We start from the raw sequence: 19,207 nt of genomic DNA, 5'->3' as shown, positions 1-19,207 counted from the left end.
TTTTTTCTTTCTTTTCTTTAAAAGTTATTTCATGGACCATAACAATGAAAAGATACAGAATTTTCAAACAATTTCTCTTAAATGACCCTTAACATATCGAAGGAGTTGTGTCCCTAGGACTGAGTCCCCTCTCCAGGGCTCCAAAGCCCAGAATTAAGTTGAGCAGCAACAGAAGCATTCTATGGAAATGTGTCTCTTCCTCAGACAAGACAAAGGCATCTTTAGCAGACAGACCCTGTGTGTCAAGGGCCAGGCAAAATGGCCATTCCCAACAGAAAACTGTCCTGCTTTTTGGGAAAACAGAGGCTGAAGAACAGCTTCCTTCACATTCAAAGAAGTTGCTAGTCTAATTGAATTTTTTTTTAATTTTTTATTTTAAGATTTTATTTATTTGACAGAGAGAGAGATCACAAGAAGGCAGAGAGACTGGCAGAGAGAAAGGTGGAAGCAGGCTTCCTCCCGCGCAGGGAGCCCAAAGTGGGGCTTGATCCCAGGACCCCGGGATCATGACCTGAGCTGAAGGCAGAGGCTTAACTGACTGAGCCACCCAGGCGCCCCTCTAACTGAATTTTTGTAGGCAAGAGTCAAGGGTGGGTCTGGCTTTGTACCTGTTATGCCCCAATAATGGGTCCATGATTAAAGGAGTGAGACTGATACAAAGCAAAGGTAAAGCAAAGCTTTATTTCGTGCCAAGCATCAAGAATCAAACTGACCAGCCAGGGCTGTGCCTCTTATAGAGAGGGCGACCTCGCTCTCCTTTATGGACGAGCTTTTAAGGGCAAAGGCCATGCGGTTGGGCCTGGCCACGCACAGGTGGTCAATGAAATTGTAACACACAGAGAAAGCTGTGCAGTGATGCTAGGTGACCAATTGAATTACAATTTACCTTATAGTAGACATTTGACCCAGCCTATCACCTTGGTTAGGATTGGCGCTCAAAAGGCTCCCAAAGGGCGGGGCTCATACTCCTTGGTAGCTAGGGAGACAGTATGCAACCCCCCACTGATCGGATGTCTCCACCTGGCCTGACCCACCCTTGTATTTGAACTTTGTTACGTGAGGCTGAGGACTTGTTTTTAAGTAAGTCCCCTGGGGGAAGGGGAGCAGGGACAGTTTAAGGGTTAAACAACAAGGTTATTGTTTAACCTCAATGGAAGCCTCTGGCTAAAATATAAAAGTATAAAATAAGTCCTCACAGTACCGATTCAGTGTGAAGTTTGATGTGGTGGCCATGAAAATGCACCTCCTGGGCTTCCAAATACAAGCAGAGTCATTGTTCAGGAGTCTGAATGCTGCCCCCGGAAATCTATAGCTCCCTTTGCATTCTGGCCCTACCTCCTATGAGCAACTCTAGCCAGTGCCTGAGTGTGGCTAGGAAGCTAAGGCAAGACCATTTCTAGAAGATGTGGGACTCAGCTGACAGCTGCTCAAGGACTCCTTGTTGGCCTTGCTGAATCTTCCTTGGATGCCACAGGAGACTGGGACACTTCCACCCAACTTTCTCTTGCTCTCCTTTTCACGCAGAGTCAGATTTGCTTTCTGGTCAAATAAATGCCTCTTCCATCTTTTTTTCCGGCTCCCTCCCCATTTCATCACTCATACAGTCATTTCCCCTAATAAAATCTTCGCACATTTAATCCCAGCTTGACTTCTTTTCAGAGGATCCAGAATAAAATATTTAACAGATCATTTAAACTTCTCAGTTTCCATTTTTATATCTTGCAAATTGGGGGTTGGGAGACAAAGAGCTAGCAGTGGGGAAAGACAGTGCTTGAAGAAGGCCATGCCTGCACTAAATGACATGATGAAATAGATGGGTATACTTTAGAATTCCTAGTTCCATAGATATTTTGGAGATTAACCTCTTCAGATATATGGTTTGCAAATATTTTCTCCTGTAGGTTCCTGTTCAGTTGATTGATGATAAAATAAAAAGTGTAAGTATTAGAAAGGTTTGTGTTGGAGTTTGATTGGCAGTTGTTCTCATTCTTAGTGTTAAATGGTGGTGTATCTTACAAGCAGTATGGTGGCCATAGAGTTTAGAGTAGATGAAATAAGTTGCTTTAAAAAAAATACAGTGTTTATGGGGCACCTGGGTGGCTCAGTGGGTTAAGCCGCTGCCTTAGGCTCAGGTCATGATCTCAGGGTCCTGGGATCGAGTCCCGCATTGGGCGGTGCTCAGCACTGAGCCTGCTTCTCTCTCTCTCTCTGCCTGCCTCTCCATCTACTTGTGATTTCTCTCTGTCAAATAAATAAAATCTTAAAAAAAAAAAAAAACACAGTGTTTAAAACAGTGTGAGGAGGGGGCTACCTGGCGGCCCAGCAGGCCGTGCATGTGTGTGTGCCCTGCGTCCCTCGTGTTGGGGAGGATGGTTTGCAGGTGGGAACCCCCTGGAAAAAAAATAAATAAAACAGTGTGGGGAGGGGAGGGCCTGGCTGTCTCAGTTGGTAGAGCATATGATGGTTTTTTGTTTGTTTCAAGTTTTTATTTAAATTCTAGTTAGTTGGGACACCTGGGTAGCTCAGTCACTTAAGCATCTGCCTTCAGCTCAGGTCATGATCTCAAGGTCCTGGAATCAAATCCTCCATTCATTCTGCTCCTTGCTCAGCAGGGAGCCTGCTTTCCCTCTGCCTGATACTCCCCCAACTTGTGCTCCCTCGAGCTCTCTCGCTCCCTGACAAATAAAAATCTTTTTTTAGGGGCGCCTGGGTGGCTCAGTGGGTTAAAGCCTCTGCTTTCGGCTCAGGTCATGATCCCAGGGTCCTGGGATCGAGCCCCACATCGGGCTCTCTGCTCAGCAGGGAACCTGCTTCCTCCTCTCTCTCTGTCTGCCTCTCTGCCTACTTGTGATCTCTGTCTGTCAAATAAATAAATAAATCTTTTTTTAAAAAAATCTTTTTTTAAAAAAATCTAGTTAATTAAGATACAGTGCAATATTGCTTTCAGGAGTAGAATCTAGTGACTCATCACTTATATATAGTAGCCAGGAGCATGTGACTCTTGATATCAGGGTCTTAAGTTCAAGCCCCATATTGGGGGTAGAGTTTACTTTAAAAATAATAATTAAAAAATAAAAGTGCAAAATATTTTCATATGTAAATGGTGCTCTCGGTTCTAGGCTTAAATAATAGATTTCATCTAATTGTTTAGCACTGGATAATTACTTTATATGGGGGCACTGTCCCTCACATTGCAGGATATCTAGCTTCCCTAATGTCCCTAGTGAATACCAGTAACACCTACATTCATTGTAATAAACAAAATAACTGGCATATTTAGCAAACACTGCAGGAGGAAGTCCACATATACATTGATAAACAGTTCCTAAATGCGTGTGAATAAGGTATTCTCATTCCTGGTCATTAGAGGGAGGAAGTAGTCTGACTTCAACAGCACCTAGTTTACCATATGCTAGACCCATCTGGACACAACTCTTTACTGTGCTAAGAGAAGTTAGAACTTGGTGAAGAGGATGACAATTAAGTATTAAGTGCTGTTATAAGTAATCACCCAATCGACTCAAATCTCAACAAATACACATTCTCTACATTTCACAGTAATACTAACAGTTCTATGCCATTTCAGCAGCCAAATTCCAGGATATTAAAACATTTGAACTACTTCAGCTAATTCTGTTCCTTTTTTAAAAAGATTTTATTTGAGAGAGGGAGAAAGAGCATGGGTGTGTGCACGAGTGGGGGCGTGCACAGGGAGCGGCAGAGGGATAGGGACAAGCAAACTCCCAGCTTGAGCAGAGAGCCCCACACCAGGATTCTGGGATCATGACCCATCTGAAGGTAGACATCTCACTGAGTGGGGTACCCAAGCGCCCAGCTGATTTTCTGAAGAAGAGTAAAACCAAGCAGTTTAATTCAGACAGCAAATAACAAGAATTGCATTTTTAAATACAGAAAGTAGTTGTAATCTGATAGAGCAAGATAAATACATCCCTTTTTAAAGCCATTCATGAATAGATTGGGAATAACTTTAAGGCTTATAAATTTATACTTAATTAGTATTTTACATATGTTTTAGTGCCAAAATTATAGGTTGCTGCAATGTAGGATATGCTCTAGCTTGAAATAAGAAACCCTGCTTGAATAGAGCCTGTGTTACTTACATCTAATATACTTCAGTTTGCTAAACCGCTATTGAAATTTTAGAATATAGGTGAGGTTCAGTGGGGTGGAGTCCGGAGCCAATGACTAAGAAAAAATTCTTGAGACATCTTTGGTGCAAAATGGTGTTTATTAAAGCACAGGACAGAACCCTTGGGCAGAAAGAGCTGCTGCCCCGGGATTGTGAGGGTTGGCAGGTTCTGCATGATGGGGTTAGGGGAGGTAAGGAAAAAGGGAGGTTTCAATGGGACTTTCATATGCTAAAGAGCACCTACAAGATACCAGGTACCAGAGGCCTTGCCATTGTCAAGGTTTTTCCCTCTAGCAAGGTGTTAACATTAAGATAGTTGGGAGATTCCTAAAGAATGTCAAATATGTCCCACCCAGGACTGGAGGTGGGGGAGTTGGCCGGGTGTCAGCTTTTCCTTTGTCCACAGCCAGCCTTCTGTTCCCTCATCACTATTTCTGTATCACATGGGGATAGTGATACAAAGACTAAAAGATTACAAACATAAAATGAGAGCATACATGGAAACTCCTGATATTTTTAACCATCTTCTGAGAAGATTTTGAAGACAAAGATATGCACTTGGAGCAGAATTAGACATCCAAGGTTTAAATTGTGACTCAATGGGGCAGAGAACTCAAATGTGATTAAGAATATAGGTAAATATCGTGTGTTTATAATGAAAACCACATTCAGGAAACTAAGAAATGAAGCAGGAGCAGCAATAGGGTTTAGGGCAGTGACCCCCAAACATTAGCATGCATCACAATCACCTGGAGGCTGGTTAAAATGCAGTTGCTAGATTCCACCTCGAGTTTGATTGTACAGGACAGGAGTGGAGTTCTCCAATTTGCATTTCTAAAAAGATTCAGGTGAACCCTATGCTGCTGGTTTGGGGACCACCCTTTGCAATCTACTGTATTAGGGTAATGAAGAGTAGTAGGTTGAAGCTGAAGAGTTGGAGAGAAGGTCCAAGAACATCAGAGAATCATCTTGTAGGCATCTGAATGTGCAGAAACAAAAAGGGAAACACAGGAAGATTGTTGGATAAGTATGTCCGTACTACTTATAGGTCAGTATGTCCCGGGCAGACTCAACATCTTCAGTGATGCAATGGTAACAGAACCACTTAGTTTCTAAATTAAGGAAATCTCCAGAGAGATCAACTTTTGCCTGGAATGGAAGGAGAAAAGTAACAAAAGAAAAAAAAGTAATTTCAAAATTGGGATTAAAAAATGAAATTATACAGCAATAAGAAGAACTTGCAAATAAAATCACACAAGTAGAGTCAGCACCTTTTTTTTTTTAAGATTTTATTTATTCACTTGAGAGAGAGGGGGAGAGGTAAGCAGAGGGGAGAGGTAGAGGGAGAAGCAGACTCCTCACTGAGCAGGGACACCCCACACACACACTGCCAAACTCCCCCCACCACTCGGGGCTCATCCTGGGACCTGGAGATCAAGACCTGAGCCAAAGGCAAATGCTTTAGCATTTGAGTCACCCAGGTGCCCCAGAGTTAGCAACTTTTATTTAAGCACAGAAAAAAAGTCAAAATAGTAGAAATGGACAAATGCAATTCCAATTTTTGAACTGATGACAATATTTTTAAATCTATTATTTATTGTTACATTTTACATACACTAAAATGCATGAATCTTAATTATACAACTTGACAAGTTTCAACAAATGGATACATCCATGTTATCAAAATCTGGTGTGTTAGAAATGGATGCATTCCTAGAGACATATAAACTACCACAACTAAACCAGGAAGAAATAGAAAACCTGAACAGACCTATAACCAGTAAGATTGAAGCAGTCCTCAAAAAATCTCCAAACAAACAAGAGCCCAGGACCAGATGGCTTCCCAGGGGAATTCTACGAAACATTTAAAGAAGAATTAATTCCTATTCTCCTGAAACTGTTCTAAAAAATAGAAATGGAAGGAAAACTTCCAAACTCATTTTATGAGGCCAGCATTACCTTGATCCTAAAACCAGACAAGGATCCCATCAAAAAAGAAAATTACAGACCAATATCCTTGATAAACACAGATGCAAAAATTCTCACCAAAATACTAGCCAATAGGATTCAACAGTACCTTAAAAGGGTTATTCACCACGACCAAGTGGGATTTATTCCAAAGCTGCAAGTTTGGTTCAACTTCCGCAAATCAATCAATGTGATACAATACATTAATAAAAGAAAGAACAAGACCATATGATACTCTCAATAGATGCTGAAAAAGCATTTGACAAAGTATAGCATCCTTTCCCGATCGAAACTCTGCAAAGTGTAGGGATAGAGGGCACATACCTCAATATTATCAAAGCCATCTATGAAAAGCCCTCCACGAATATCATTCTCCATGGAGAAAAACTTAGAGCTTTTCTGCTAAGGTCAGGAACACAGCAGGGATGTCCATTATCACCACAGCTATTCAACATAGTACTAGAAGTCCGAGCCTCAGCAAACAGACAACAAAAAGAAATTAAAGGCATCCAAATCAGCAAAGAAGAAGTCAAACTATCACCCTTTGCAGATGATATGATACTATATGTGGAAAACCCAAAAGACTCCACTCCAGATCTGCTAGAACTTGTACAGGAATTCAGTAAAGTGTTAGGATATAAAATCAGTGCACAGAAATCAGTTGCATTTCTCTACACCAACAAGACAGAAGAAAGAAAAATTAAGGAGTCAATCCCATTTACAATTGCACCCAAAACCATAAGATACCTAGAGGCAAAGAATCTATACTCAGAAAACTATAAAGTACTCATGAAAGAAATTGAGGAAGACACAAAGAAATGGAAAAATGTTCCATGCTCCTGGATTGGAAGAACAAATATTGTGAAAATGTTTATGCTACCTAAAGCAATCTACATATTTAATGCAATTCCTATCAAAATACCATCCATTTTTTTCAAAGAAATGGAACAAATAACCCTAAAATTTATATGGAACCAGAAAAGACCTCGAAGAGCCAAAGGGATATTGAAAAAGAAAGTCAAAGTGGGTGGCATCACAATTCCAGACTTCAAGCTCTATTACAAAGCTGTCATCATCAAGACAGCATGGTACTGGCACAAAAACAGACACATAGATCAATGGAACAGAATAGAGAGCCCAGAAATAGATCCTCAACTCTATGGTCAACTAATCTGCCACAAAGCAGGAAAGACTATCCAATGGAAAAAAGATAGTCTCTTCACCAAATGGTGTTAGGAAAATTGGACAGCCACATGCAGAAAAATGAAACTGGACCATTTCCTTACACCACACACGAAAACAGACTCAAAATGGATGAAGGACCTCAATGTGAGAAAGGAATCCATCAAAATCCTTGAGGAGAACACAGGCAGCAACCTCTTTGACCTCAGCTGCAGCAACATCTTCCTAGGAACATCGCCAAAGGCAAGGGAAGCAAAAGCAAAAATGAACTTTTGGGACTTCATCAAGATCAAAAGCTTTTGCACAGCAAAGGAAACAGTTAACAAAACCAAAAGACAACTGACAGAATGGGAAAAGATATTTGCAAATGACATATTAGACAAAGGGCTAGTATCCAAAATCTATAAAGAACTTATCAAACTCAACACCCAAAGAACAAATAATCCAATCAAGAAATGGGCAGAGGACATGAACAGACATTTCTGCAAAGAAGACATCCAGATGGCCAACAGACACATGAAAAAGTGCTCCATATCACTCGGCATCAGGAAGATACAAATCAAAACCACAATGAGATACCACCCCACACCAGTCAGAATGGCTAAAATTAACAAGTCAGGAAATGACAGATGCTGGCGAGGATGCGGAGAATGGGGAACCCTCCTACACTGTTGGTGGGAATGCAAGCTGGTGCAACCACTCTGAAAAGCAGCATGGCGGTTCCTCAAAAAGTTGAAAAGAGAGTTACCCTATGACCCAGCAATTGCACTACTGGGTATTTACCCTAAAAATACAAACGTAGTGATCCAGAGGGGCATGTGCATCTGAATGTTTATAGCAGCAATGTCCACAATAGCCAAACTATGGAAAGAACCCAGATGTCCAACAAAAGATGAATGGATAAAGAAGTTGTGGTATATATATACAATGGAATACTATGCAGCCATCAAAAGAAATGAAATCTTGCCATTTGCAACAATGTGGATGGAACTAGAGGGTATCATGCTTAGCGAAATAAGTCAATCGGAGAAAGACAACTATCATATGATCTCCCTGATATGAGGAAGTGGAGATGCAACATGGGGGGGGTTAGGGGGGTAGGAAAAGAATAAATGAAACAAGATGGGATGGGGTGGGAGACAAACCATTAGAGACTCTTAATCTCACAAAACAAACTGAGGGTTGCTGGGGGAGGGGGGGAGGGAGAGGGTCATGGGGTTATGGACATTGGAGAGGGTATGTGCCATGATGAGTGCTGCAAAGTGTGTAAAACTGGCGACTCACAGACCTGTATCTCTGGGGCTAATAATACATTATATGTTAATTAAAAAATTAAATAAAAAAAGAAAACATGGTGTGTTACTATCACTCTTGGCAGTTTGCTCATGCTTCTTCCTAGTTACTCTACCAACCCTAAGGCAACCACTCTTTGGATTTCTATCACCATGGGTAAGCTTCCCATGCTACTGAACTTCACATATATGGAATTATATAGTATGCACTCTCTTTTTAAAATTTATTTATTTATTTAGAAAGAGAGAGCATGCACAGCGAGGTGGGAGGCAGAGGGAGAGAATTTTAAGCAGACTCCACACTGAGCTCAGTGCTCAGTATAGGACTTGATTTCAGTACTCTGAGACCATAACCTGAGCCAAAATCAAGAATCGTATACTTAACTGACTGGGCCACCCAGGTACCCCCAGTATGTACTATCTTATCTGGCATCTTTCACTTAAAAATGTTTTTGAGATGCACCCATGATATTGCATGATCAGTAGTTTGTTCCTTGTTGTTGCTGAGTCATGTTCCGTTGTTATGAATACACCATGATTTATTCATTCACCTTTGGTGGAAACTGGTTTGATTCTAGCTCTGAACTGTTATGAATAAAACTATTATGAACATTCTTGTGCCGCATATGAATTATACTTTAATAAAGAAAATACTTTAATAAAGAAAACAATGACAAATTCCAAAAACAATAGATTTTCTTATCTATTTTTTGGTAACATCTTTGATCACTTAAATGAGCAAAGAGAGAGGGATACTGCACAAAGAACACTGAGGTGGTAGGGATTAAATATTTATCACTCAATGTTAGCCACTGTCATCAGTGTGATCAAGAAAATGCAAATAGATTCAAACTGACTATGTATATGGACAAAAAAGCAAGTGGAGAACACACTCTTTTACCAATACTAAGCCACCATAAATTCTGGAATCAGAGTTTGAAGCATAAAGAAATGAAGACTCAGAAATGAAGTTACTATTTCGGAAGACACTCATGTCTTACGTGTATGAATCAGTTGCCGTGTCTGATTCTGCAAAACAAACCTCTGCTTGATTAGTGGACCTCAGCCTGAAGAAATGTGTGCTGAAATCAAGCCCTTAATAAAACGACCCATATTTCTAGAATTTTGTAGAGGAGTACATGAATCTTAAAATAAGTTTCTATGTATAAGTTTGTTTGCTGATGCCCTAGGACAAAGTTAAACTGGGGGTGGGGGGGAGAAGAATATGTGGATCCATAGTTTATAGTAAGATCCTAAAGATGCTGTGTTACTCTGAAAGGAAGCTGCCCGGGAGACAACAATGACCTGGCTAAAGACAAGATTTGCAAATGACATTAGGTTTGCAAATGAAATTAGGGAGTAAAAATTACTCACTAGGAATAATTAACGATCCTCCAAGCATGAATAGGTTAAAAGAATTAGCCTAATTTAATAAAAATTAATATAAATACATGTTAAGTGTTGGACACAACTTCAATGAAGTATAATATGAAGAAGCCTAACTCAGTAGTACATGAATACTTTTTAAAGCATTCACTTTGGTAAATTTTTTTAAAGATTTTACTTATTTATTTGACAGACAGAGATCCCAAGTAGGCAGAGAGACAGGACTAGAGAGGGGCAGCAGGCTCTCTCCTGAACGGAGAGCCTGATGTGGGGCTCAATCCCAGGACCCTGAGATCAGGACCTGCGTCTAAGGCAGAGGCTTAACCCACTGAGCCACCTAGGGGCCCCATCACTTTGGTAAATTTTAATCTTATTAGGAATCAAAGGGATAATATTGCTGTTCCAAATGTTAATGTTCTCCCAAGATCCACTTAAAGAAACAAAGTATGTAAAATATAGGTGATAAGAATCTCATTCTGTTTTGTTGTCTGGATGTTACTTTGCTCAGTACAGGGCACCTGACTTCAGGAAAAACACTGGCATAATGAATCTTGTTTATTAGCATGCACAATGGATAAGGAACATTGAAGGAATTTATATATACCCAGGTTGGTGGTAGTGGTGGTGGTGGAGGAGGTGGAGAGCCGTTGAGGTGAAGGACAGGATGATGATCTTCAAGTACTTAACTCCTTTGTGGAACCAGGCTAATTACATTCTGCAAGAATACAAGGGTCAAAATACGGAGATGTGCTGAGAGCCTACTATATGCCAGGTCCTTTGCAATAGCTGGGTATTGTAAGGCAGTATGTTTCTGAGAAAATCTAATAAACTGGTAAAGGAGTTAATATTCCCTCACATGAGGAGTCCAAAAAAAGGTTTTCAAATCTGTCTGTACCTTTGTAACTAATTTAACTGGTTTGAGGGTAGAGCCTAGGTATCGGAATTTTTTCAAAGCTCCCTAGCTATTTTTTTTTTTTTTTTAAAGATATTACTTATGAGATGGGCGCCTGGGTGGCTCAGTGGGTTAAGCCGCTGCCTTCGGCTCAGGTCATGATCTCAGGGTCCTGGGATCGAGTCCCACATGGGGCTCTCTGCTCAGCAGGGAGCCTGCTTCCTCCTCTCTCTCTCTGCCTGCCTCTCTGCCTACTTGTGATCTCTGTCTGTCAAATAAATAAATAAAATCTTTAAAAAAAAAAAAAAAGATATTACTTATGAGAGAGAGAGACATAGCAGGCAGGGAGAAGAGCAGAGGAAGAGAGACAAGCAGACTCTGTGCTGAGCGCAGAGCCCGATACAGGGCCTGATCTCAGGACCCTGTGAGCACGACCTGAGCCGAAACCAAGAGTCAGATGCTTAACTGACTGAACCACGCAGGTGCCCCACTCCCCAGTTATTTTATTTATTTATTTATTTATTTATTTTTTAAGATTTTATTTATTTATTTGACAGAGAGAAATTACAAGTAGATGGAGAGGTAGGCAGAGAGAGAGAGAGGGAAGCAGGCTCCCCGCTGAGCAGAGAGCCCGATGCGGGACTCGATCCCAGGACCCTGAGATCATGACCTGAGCTGAAGGCAGCGGCTTAACCCACTGAGCCACCCAGGCACCCCTCCCCAGCTATTTATAATGGTCAGCTAGGTTTAAGAAAAATTAGGCTAGACAACTGTCTGGATATAAATGAGAAATTAAAATGGAGAGGAAGGTAAATGGAAATTAATATTTCTTACATATTAAATGCCAGGCATTGTGCTTGGCATTTTTCACACTCTAACCTGTATTAACTATGTCAATACTTGGAATCTTTTAACACAGTGCCTGGCACAAAGTAAACTCCCAAATGCTTTCTACAACCTTATAATGGCATTCTCCAAATACATCCTGGGAGAATATTGGCTTACAATATAGGTATTAACATCCCTGCATTATGGACAAGGAAACCAAGGCTCAGAAAAGGTTTTTCTTTTGGCTAATGTGCTAGGTAATAGGTCGGAAAACTGATGTAATCCCCGTTTAAAGCTAGTGTGTCCAGGTACCTGGCTAGCTCAGTCAAATAAGAGCATGTGAATCTTGATCTCAGAGTTTTAAGTTCAAGCCTCATGTTGGGTGCAGATATTACTTAATAAAATCTTTGAATAAACAGATAAATAAAATAAAGCTAATGTGTCTTCTCTATCTCTTAAGGCCACTAATAAGACATCCGGGTATTTATGAAAATTAGCAGCTTACTTAAGTGGCCCTTTTTACTTTTAACAGAATCATTTATTCCTCACCTATTCTCAAAAAACAAAACAAAACAAAACAAAAAAAACACCACCAACAACAAAAAAAAAACATTAAATGCAAATACTGAAAAAGTGAAGCCAAAAAGTAGACATTTTCTTAGTGTGGCCTAATAGAAGCTCTTCTGTAAGTCTTGAGTATCCCAGAGACCAAAGAAAATGTATTAAAGTGGCCCTTCAGAACTGAATAAAACACTTCAAACAACATGGAGAAAGTACTGCTCACAAATAAAATATCTCCCATATATATAGTAAATAGATAAATATTATATCCATCACATTCACAGTCTAGGACTTCAATTATATATTAAGGGGAAATTAGCCCTGAAAGGACAGTTGTGATCATCTCTGACAACGTCTTTTTGCCATGTTAATCCTGAGTTTTCTTTTGTACATGACTGGTTTGAATATTACTGAAGAGGGAAGGAAAAAATACCCCTTCAATGAGACACGGAGTTCCTCCAGAGCAAGGACAACCATCACTTTACTATCCCATATAATCCTTAATAACCAATATACAATAATAATTGCTGCAAGGCTGCACTGCAAGGCTACACTACTTTTCAAAAATAAAATATGCTTCAAGTGGTGGAGCATTAAATTGACTCGATGCAACGCTAGATTCAGATTTTTTTCTGTTGCCTGACCAATTGTTAAAATTTAGAGCCTATGTTAACATACACAAAATGGTATATTTGATAACAAATTTTCTTTTTTGAGCTTCATGTACTTGTCTGTTCTGAGCTTCATTTTTGTAAACCAAAGATACACAACACCTTATTCTAGAAAAATATCAAGCTATAGGTCCTAAATATCAATTAAAGACTCCTTTAGATAACCCAATATAACTACTAGTGCCAGTTTGACACCCACATGTACTCTACTTAGAACCAGAAACATATTTGTACAGACTCTGTTTTACAAAGTACAGAGTATATGTATTTTTTATATATTACTTATTTGTCAGAAAAAGAGTACAAGCAGAGGGAGCAGGAGGGAGAGGAAGAAGCAGGGTCCCCACTGAGTAAGGAGCCCTTCACAGGACTCGATCCCAGCTTCCCAGGATCATGATCTGAGCCAAAGGCAGACACTCAACAGACTGGGCCACCTAGGCATCGTGTGAAGTAGTGAGTATATCTTGGTACTCAAGGAAAAGTTGATAGAAGACATTTCATTTTTACACTTTTTTTTTTTTTTGACCCATTGGCATCTAGCAATACTTTACCCATCTTAAATTTTTTTTTTTTTTAAGATTTTTTTCTTTATTTATCTGACAGAGATCACAAGTAGGCAGAGAGGCAGGCAGAGAGAGAGGAGGAAGCAGGCTCCCTGCAGAGCAGAGAGCCGGATGCGGGGCTCGATCCCAGAACCCTGGGATCATGACCTGAGCCGAAGGCAGAGGCTTAACCCACTGAGCCACCCAGGCGCCCCACCCATCTTAAATTCTAACTAGAGAACCCTTGTCTTGGTTTTCTTGGTCACAAAAAAAATTCACAGGGAGAAAGTTTCACATGTATTTTATACACTTTTGAGATATCCAAGAAGCCTAGAACCATGCTGTCCATCTAATTTAAAATTTACCCGTAGCCACAAATGGGAAAATTTTACTAATGTATTTAAACAATATATCAAAAATATTACCATCTCAACATGCAATCAATATACACAATTGAGGTATTTTACAGTTTTTCCATACTTAAAGTCTTTGAAATCCAGTGTTTATTTTACAGTCAGAGCAGATCTCAATTTGGACTAGACACATTTCAAGTGCTCAGTAGTCATTGATGGCTAATGGCTACTGTATTGGACAGCACACGTCTAGAGTCTGTCTAACTCCTACCTGTAGTGTAACAGTTACCTTAAAATATACAAAAATAAAGCACATAATTGTTGATTCAAAGTTAAGTAATGCTCTGCTAAAGTAGCAAATGAAAGGTTAAATGTTATAGGGTTTAGACTTTTCTAATCACTTAAAAATGAAATTTACTTAAAAAAGGCTTTGTAAATTTTTTCCCCTCAATTTTACAAATGCCTTAAAAACCATCTTCTTCCCATTACTTCATCAAGCCTTTTTGGGTACTAGGGTATTTTGTTCTCTTTTTCCATTTGAGTTATTCATTTTGTCATTCAATATTTATCTAGTAACAACTATGTGCAAAATATGCTAGAAGCAGTGAGAAATATAAGATACCCCATCATCTCTGCTTTCACAGAGCTTACAAACTCGAAAGGAAGTGAAAATACATTTGTATTTTACCGTATCACTGTGTCATTTGTCTGCTTATCAGTTTTCCCCAATTCTTTAACAATAATTTTAATTTTATCTTCTATTCTTGTTATCTTCCCAAGGCCTGACAAAATGCCTTAGTAAGTATTTGTGGAATTCACTGTTAACAAACTATATGCTATTTTCTAAAATACAAGTCCCTATAAATATACCAAGTACTAGAGAAGACATTTCATTTTCTCTAATGGGAACAGAAAAAATGTAAGGCAGAAGAGTTACCTCTGAGGCCTTGAAAAATTTGACAGGAATAGAAGGTGGGGAAGTTTGAAGAAAAGAATGAACAAATTTTTACAGCTAAGAAAGTATGAGGATAAAAGAATTTATCACTTATGACAGAAACTGTTTGCTTATTAAACGTGCAAGTGAATAAAAAAAGTCTGAATGACCTGAAACTATCATCTACAGAGACAGAAATGGAGGCTTTAAGGAAGTGAAGGAAGTGGTGGTGGTGTACAAGCTATATGGAAAAAGGTGACATCATGAGTACTCACTTGCAACTGTTAACATTTTTTTTTTTTTAAAGATTTTATTTATTAGAGAGAGAGAGCGAGCACAGGCAGACAGAATGGCAGGCAGAGGCAGAGGGAGAAGCAGGCTCCCTGCTGAGCAAGGAGCCCGATGTGGGACTCGATCCCAGGATGATGGGATCATGACCTGAGCCGAAGGCAGATGCTCAACCAACTGAGCCACCCAGGCGTCCCGCAACTGTTAACATTTTAAAGCCAAATCCAGAAACCCCTCTCCCAACCTTGTAAAGTACAAGCCCTAGTTTCTTACTTTTGGGATAATATCTGTTGTATCCATTTTTAGAACTTTAAGTTCTATAATCTGTTGTTATTTAAATCAATTTCTTCATGCAAGTTTATGGGCAGGGTGAAAAATAAGAAATCTAGCAGCTTAACATGCTTTTATTTTACTATGACACATACAAGGAAAAACAAATATGCCAATGGTACATTTTCAATTTGAACAGAGCAATCTCACAAGTATTTATATTTAGGAAAAAAGACGCATCTATTTCTAAGTTATAACCAGGATAAATTATTAAGCAAGACAATCAAACCAAACATCTTTTGTAGGTTTTTCTTCCATGAAGACAACAATCTCCAGTCTTCAGAATCTGACAAAATCAAATTACTCAAATTCTATTTCTAAGGATACAGTTTTAACAGAAACAAGAAGTCGAAAACTCTCATATTCATTTATGTCTCTGTATCTTACAGGAAAGTAAAATTGTTATTTTTTCCAAATATTCCCAATTGAAAGCAAAAAGAAAACCTATACAACTCAATTTTCCCGGTAAGCAGAAACAGAAAATGTTATATTACTAAACACTAGAAAAACAAAAAACACAGCATTAATCTTTTGCATAAACTAAATCAAATGAAAACAAGAGAAAGCTCCAGAAGTTGCTTCGTTTCCTTCCTCTTCTCTAGGAAATACATTTCACACTCCAATCCCTCTCAATTCACCATGGAAATCCTGAAAAAGTATTTCTCCTCTCATTACCACTGAAAGAGAAAACCTCTTCCTTGAAGGCTCTGTCAGCTCGTCTTAATCTTAGCCCAATTTTTATCTTGCTCATTTTTTGCCTGTGGTCATCTGCTCAGTTTTCCCCACTTAGGAAACCCATCAAAATCTCTGGTTCTTCCATCCACTATAAACTAGATATAATTTTTCATTTCATCTAGATCGGTCTCCCTTTAAATCCTCTAGGTGTTGTTAAAGGAGTGGAGAGTGAGGAAGAGAGCAGAGGGAAATAAGAGCTCCAGCAGTCTATTTTACAGGACAACCTGTCCCTGGATAATGAAGAGCTAAAACCAAATTAAACTAAAAGGCCTGCTTTTGCAGATGCTTTTGAGCTTTTTTTTTTTTTTTTTTTTTTTTTCTTTAAGAGACAGGAGACGGAGAGAAAGTGTACTGCCACCCTGGCATTTAATAGCGTTCAGGGTTAAGGAGAGGAGGCACAAGAGGTATACCTAAGTTTCGTGTGAATTTACTAGCTGAGGCCAAGAAAGCCTGGTAGTTAGAATGGACACCATCCTTACTCTGGCCATAAGAATAAGGTTTAACATGTCACTTTGACCACTAGCTTGACAATTAGTAGTGTTCTGGATCACGAAGATGGCGGGGAGGAATAGAAGGGTCTTTGTATGCTGGCAGGAAACCTGGGTCCCCCAGCAGTTCTAGAGATTCTTGTCTACCAGAAACCAGACAGTGGGGCCAACAATTATCTGCAAGGTAGGCAAGGCCAGTAGTAGGCAGTAGGAGGTGACCAGAGGTGCAAGAGCAATGGAGTTACATAAATCACATAGACTAAGTGGCACACTGCGGCTCTCTCTGTCCCACAATTGTCTACAGGCTACGTGCCTGTACTAAAGAGCAAAGTGGGTAGAATGAGCTTCTAGGCAAAGCTAGAAATCCAGGTGCTAAGAGCCAGACCAAAGGCCCTGAGAACAGACAGGGTCCATGCAGTGCAGATAAAGCTAATGCAATTTACAGCATCATGTGCTTGGCCTAGGAGTAATGTGAATCATGACCATGCAGCATGTGACAGTAATGCAGAATGGCATGAAGGCCATGTGGAAATGGAGGACCATGGCCTTCAAAGTCTCAGTCTTGAGGTTGAGGAAACAATGTCCAGAGGAAAAAGGCTGTAGAAATGTCGGGGGGTGGGGAGGGAGGCGGGGGGAAGGCATACCCATTTCTGTTGTCCGAGCACAGGTCCAGCAAGAGGTGGTAGGGGGCCTTGTGCAGTATTTCCAGAGGCAGAGACTAACCAGACTGGAATCCAAAGGGCCTGGGGATCTCTACTGGCTCTCTTATTGGGCGACGTCTGGCTCTGCGGACTCCTTCACGCAACAGGTAATACTGCAGTGGATTGGGCCACAAATCCTCTTTGATAATCTCAGCAATCTTGTCGGACTCTGGAAGGCTGTGGTCTGAAAACCAGGTGAAGAAACTGCAGACGACATCTTGGTTCCGGCGAATGAAGGACTGAGGTTCATGGCCCCGGCGCCATATGATTGGAGTGGAAAGAGACACCACCCGGCCGGAGGCTCTGACCTCGTATTCTTTGACAATAAGCTTGTTTCTGAAGTAAGGGTTTCTTCGAAAGAAGAACTTGAATTTGCAGCCAGTTCTAGGGTGTCTGAGCTCCTTGACCTCCAAATTGGTTATGTATCTTAGCATCTCTGCATCTTGGCCCCTAATCATGGGGGACAACTGGGGGTGGTTCCGAAAGGCGGTGACCCAGAAGCCCGGGATATTCTGAATGATGTAGTTTCTCCTCTCCAGGTAGTGCCGACGCATTCGCCCAAATTTATGCTCCAGCTGCTGAAAGGCCCTGTCGGCCTGAGCATTCACAGTGTCCAGTTCCATCTGGATGGCTTCCAGGGGGTTCATGCGGAGATCCATATTCAAGGGTCGGGGCCCCGCTTCTTCCTTCTCCTCCTCCCCCACTCTGTTTTCCTCCATCATTTCTCCTTCTTCACCTCCTTGCTTCTCTACCTCCATCTTTTGTTCCTCGTCCTCCTCCTTCACTCTTTCCTTCTCCACCACCTCCTCATCCACTGCTACCGAGGAAACGGTGCACTTCTCGGTCTCCACCTCCTCGGCCTTCACCGCTGCCAAGACCTCAAACCCGGCGCTCTCTGGCTTCTCCCCATCGGGGCCGCGCGGCTCTGCGCTCTGACAGCCATTTTTCAGGCTGTTGTCCGTTGCCACGGACACCGGCACAGCTTCCGGGCCTTCCGTGAGAGGCGGAGCCTCCGCCTGCCCCGCTTCGGTCGCCTCGAAACCCCAATCCCCACCGCCTCGGATCGGGGCTGGGTGGTCACAGCCCGCGGGGGCGTGGAAGGTTCCCCGCCCCTCTGGAAGCTGAGGCGGTGGGAGCGCGACCGCGTCCAAGCTTCCCGCACCCGGCTCCGCCATCACCTGTGATGCCTCGGTTTCCTCACGGAGCTTCAGGCTGTGGCGTGGGTCCGGGTCTCCTGGGACATCGCCGGGAGTCATGAGACTGCGGGCTTGGGGGGAAGGGGACTTCTCAGCCCCGGCCAGGAGGCTCATGTCCGTAGCAGCCCGACCAACGGCGGATTAACGTCTGTTTTCCTCACGGAGACCGCCCGCGCGCCAGCTGGGGCTTCGCCCCGCCCACTCTCTACTCTCGCGAGTGTCTCCGCGAGGTTGACGTCAGGGCCGTCGGTCTCGCCCCCATGCGGGAAGTTGGGGTTTGCTCCGCCCTTTCCTGTGGTTTTATCGTTATTTTGACTTGTGTGAGTTTAGTGGGGGTGAAGCCCTAATTTGACTTACGTTCATAACTGTGTTTCGGAATGAGAGACTGAAGGCAGTGAGGACCCTCCCTGCGGTACCTCTGGAAACTGCCTCCAGCATGCCAGCTGGGGTGAATTGTGGCGACCCCAGCACTCCCCTGCCTGTCGTCGTCTGAAAACGCGTTTCACTGGTTTTGCATAGGAATTTTTCAGGCAGGAGTGTAAATCTATTCCTTGTTACCCCATAATGGCCAGGAGCAAACAATCTCCTTATTTTTAAACTAACATGAACAGCAAATTGTTTCTCTCTTCTCAAGTAGAAATCCCTTTGGCCTCTGACATCACTGGGAGAAAAAACTACTCCGCGGCTTTTTACCGCTAAAGAGACGCGTA

General features: G+C 41.4%; 1 protein-coding gene across 1 annotated transcript; it reads right to left on the bottom strand.

The window, feature by feature from the left end:
* Positions 1–15,435: 15,435 nt before the first annotated feature.
* TSPYL1 (TSPY like 1) lies at positions 15,436–18,705 on the bottom strand. The gene has a single exon (XM_044244136.1). The coding sequence runs from the start codon at positions 18,609–18,611 to the stop codon at positions 17,319–17,321; it is 1,293 nt and encodes a 430-aa protein (XP_044100071.1). The 5' UTR covers positions 18,612–18,705; the 3' UTR covers positions 15,436–17,318.
* Between the last annotated feature and the right edge of the window lie 502 nt (positions 18,706–19,207).

The sequence above is a fragment of the Neovison vison genome, chromosome 1 (assembly GCF_020171115.1).
Source record: "Neovison vison isolate M4711 chromosome 1, ASM_NN_V1, whole genome shotgun sequence".
NCBI classification, from domain to species: domain Eukaryota; kingdom Metazoa; phylum Chordata; class Mammalia; order Carnivora; family Mustelidae; genus Neogale; species Neogale vison.
The sequence above is the reverse complement of the archived record's forward strand: the minus strand, read 5'-3'. Positions and strand labels throughout refer to the sequence as shown.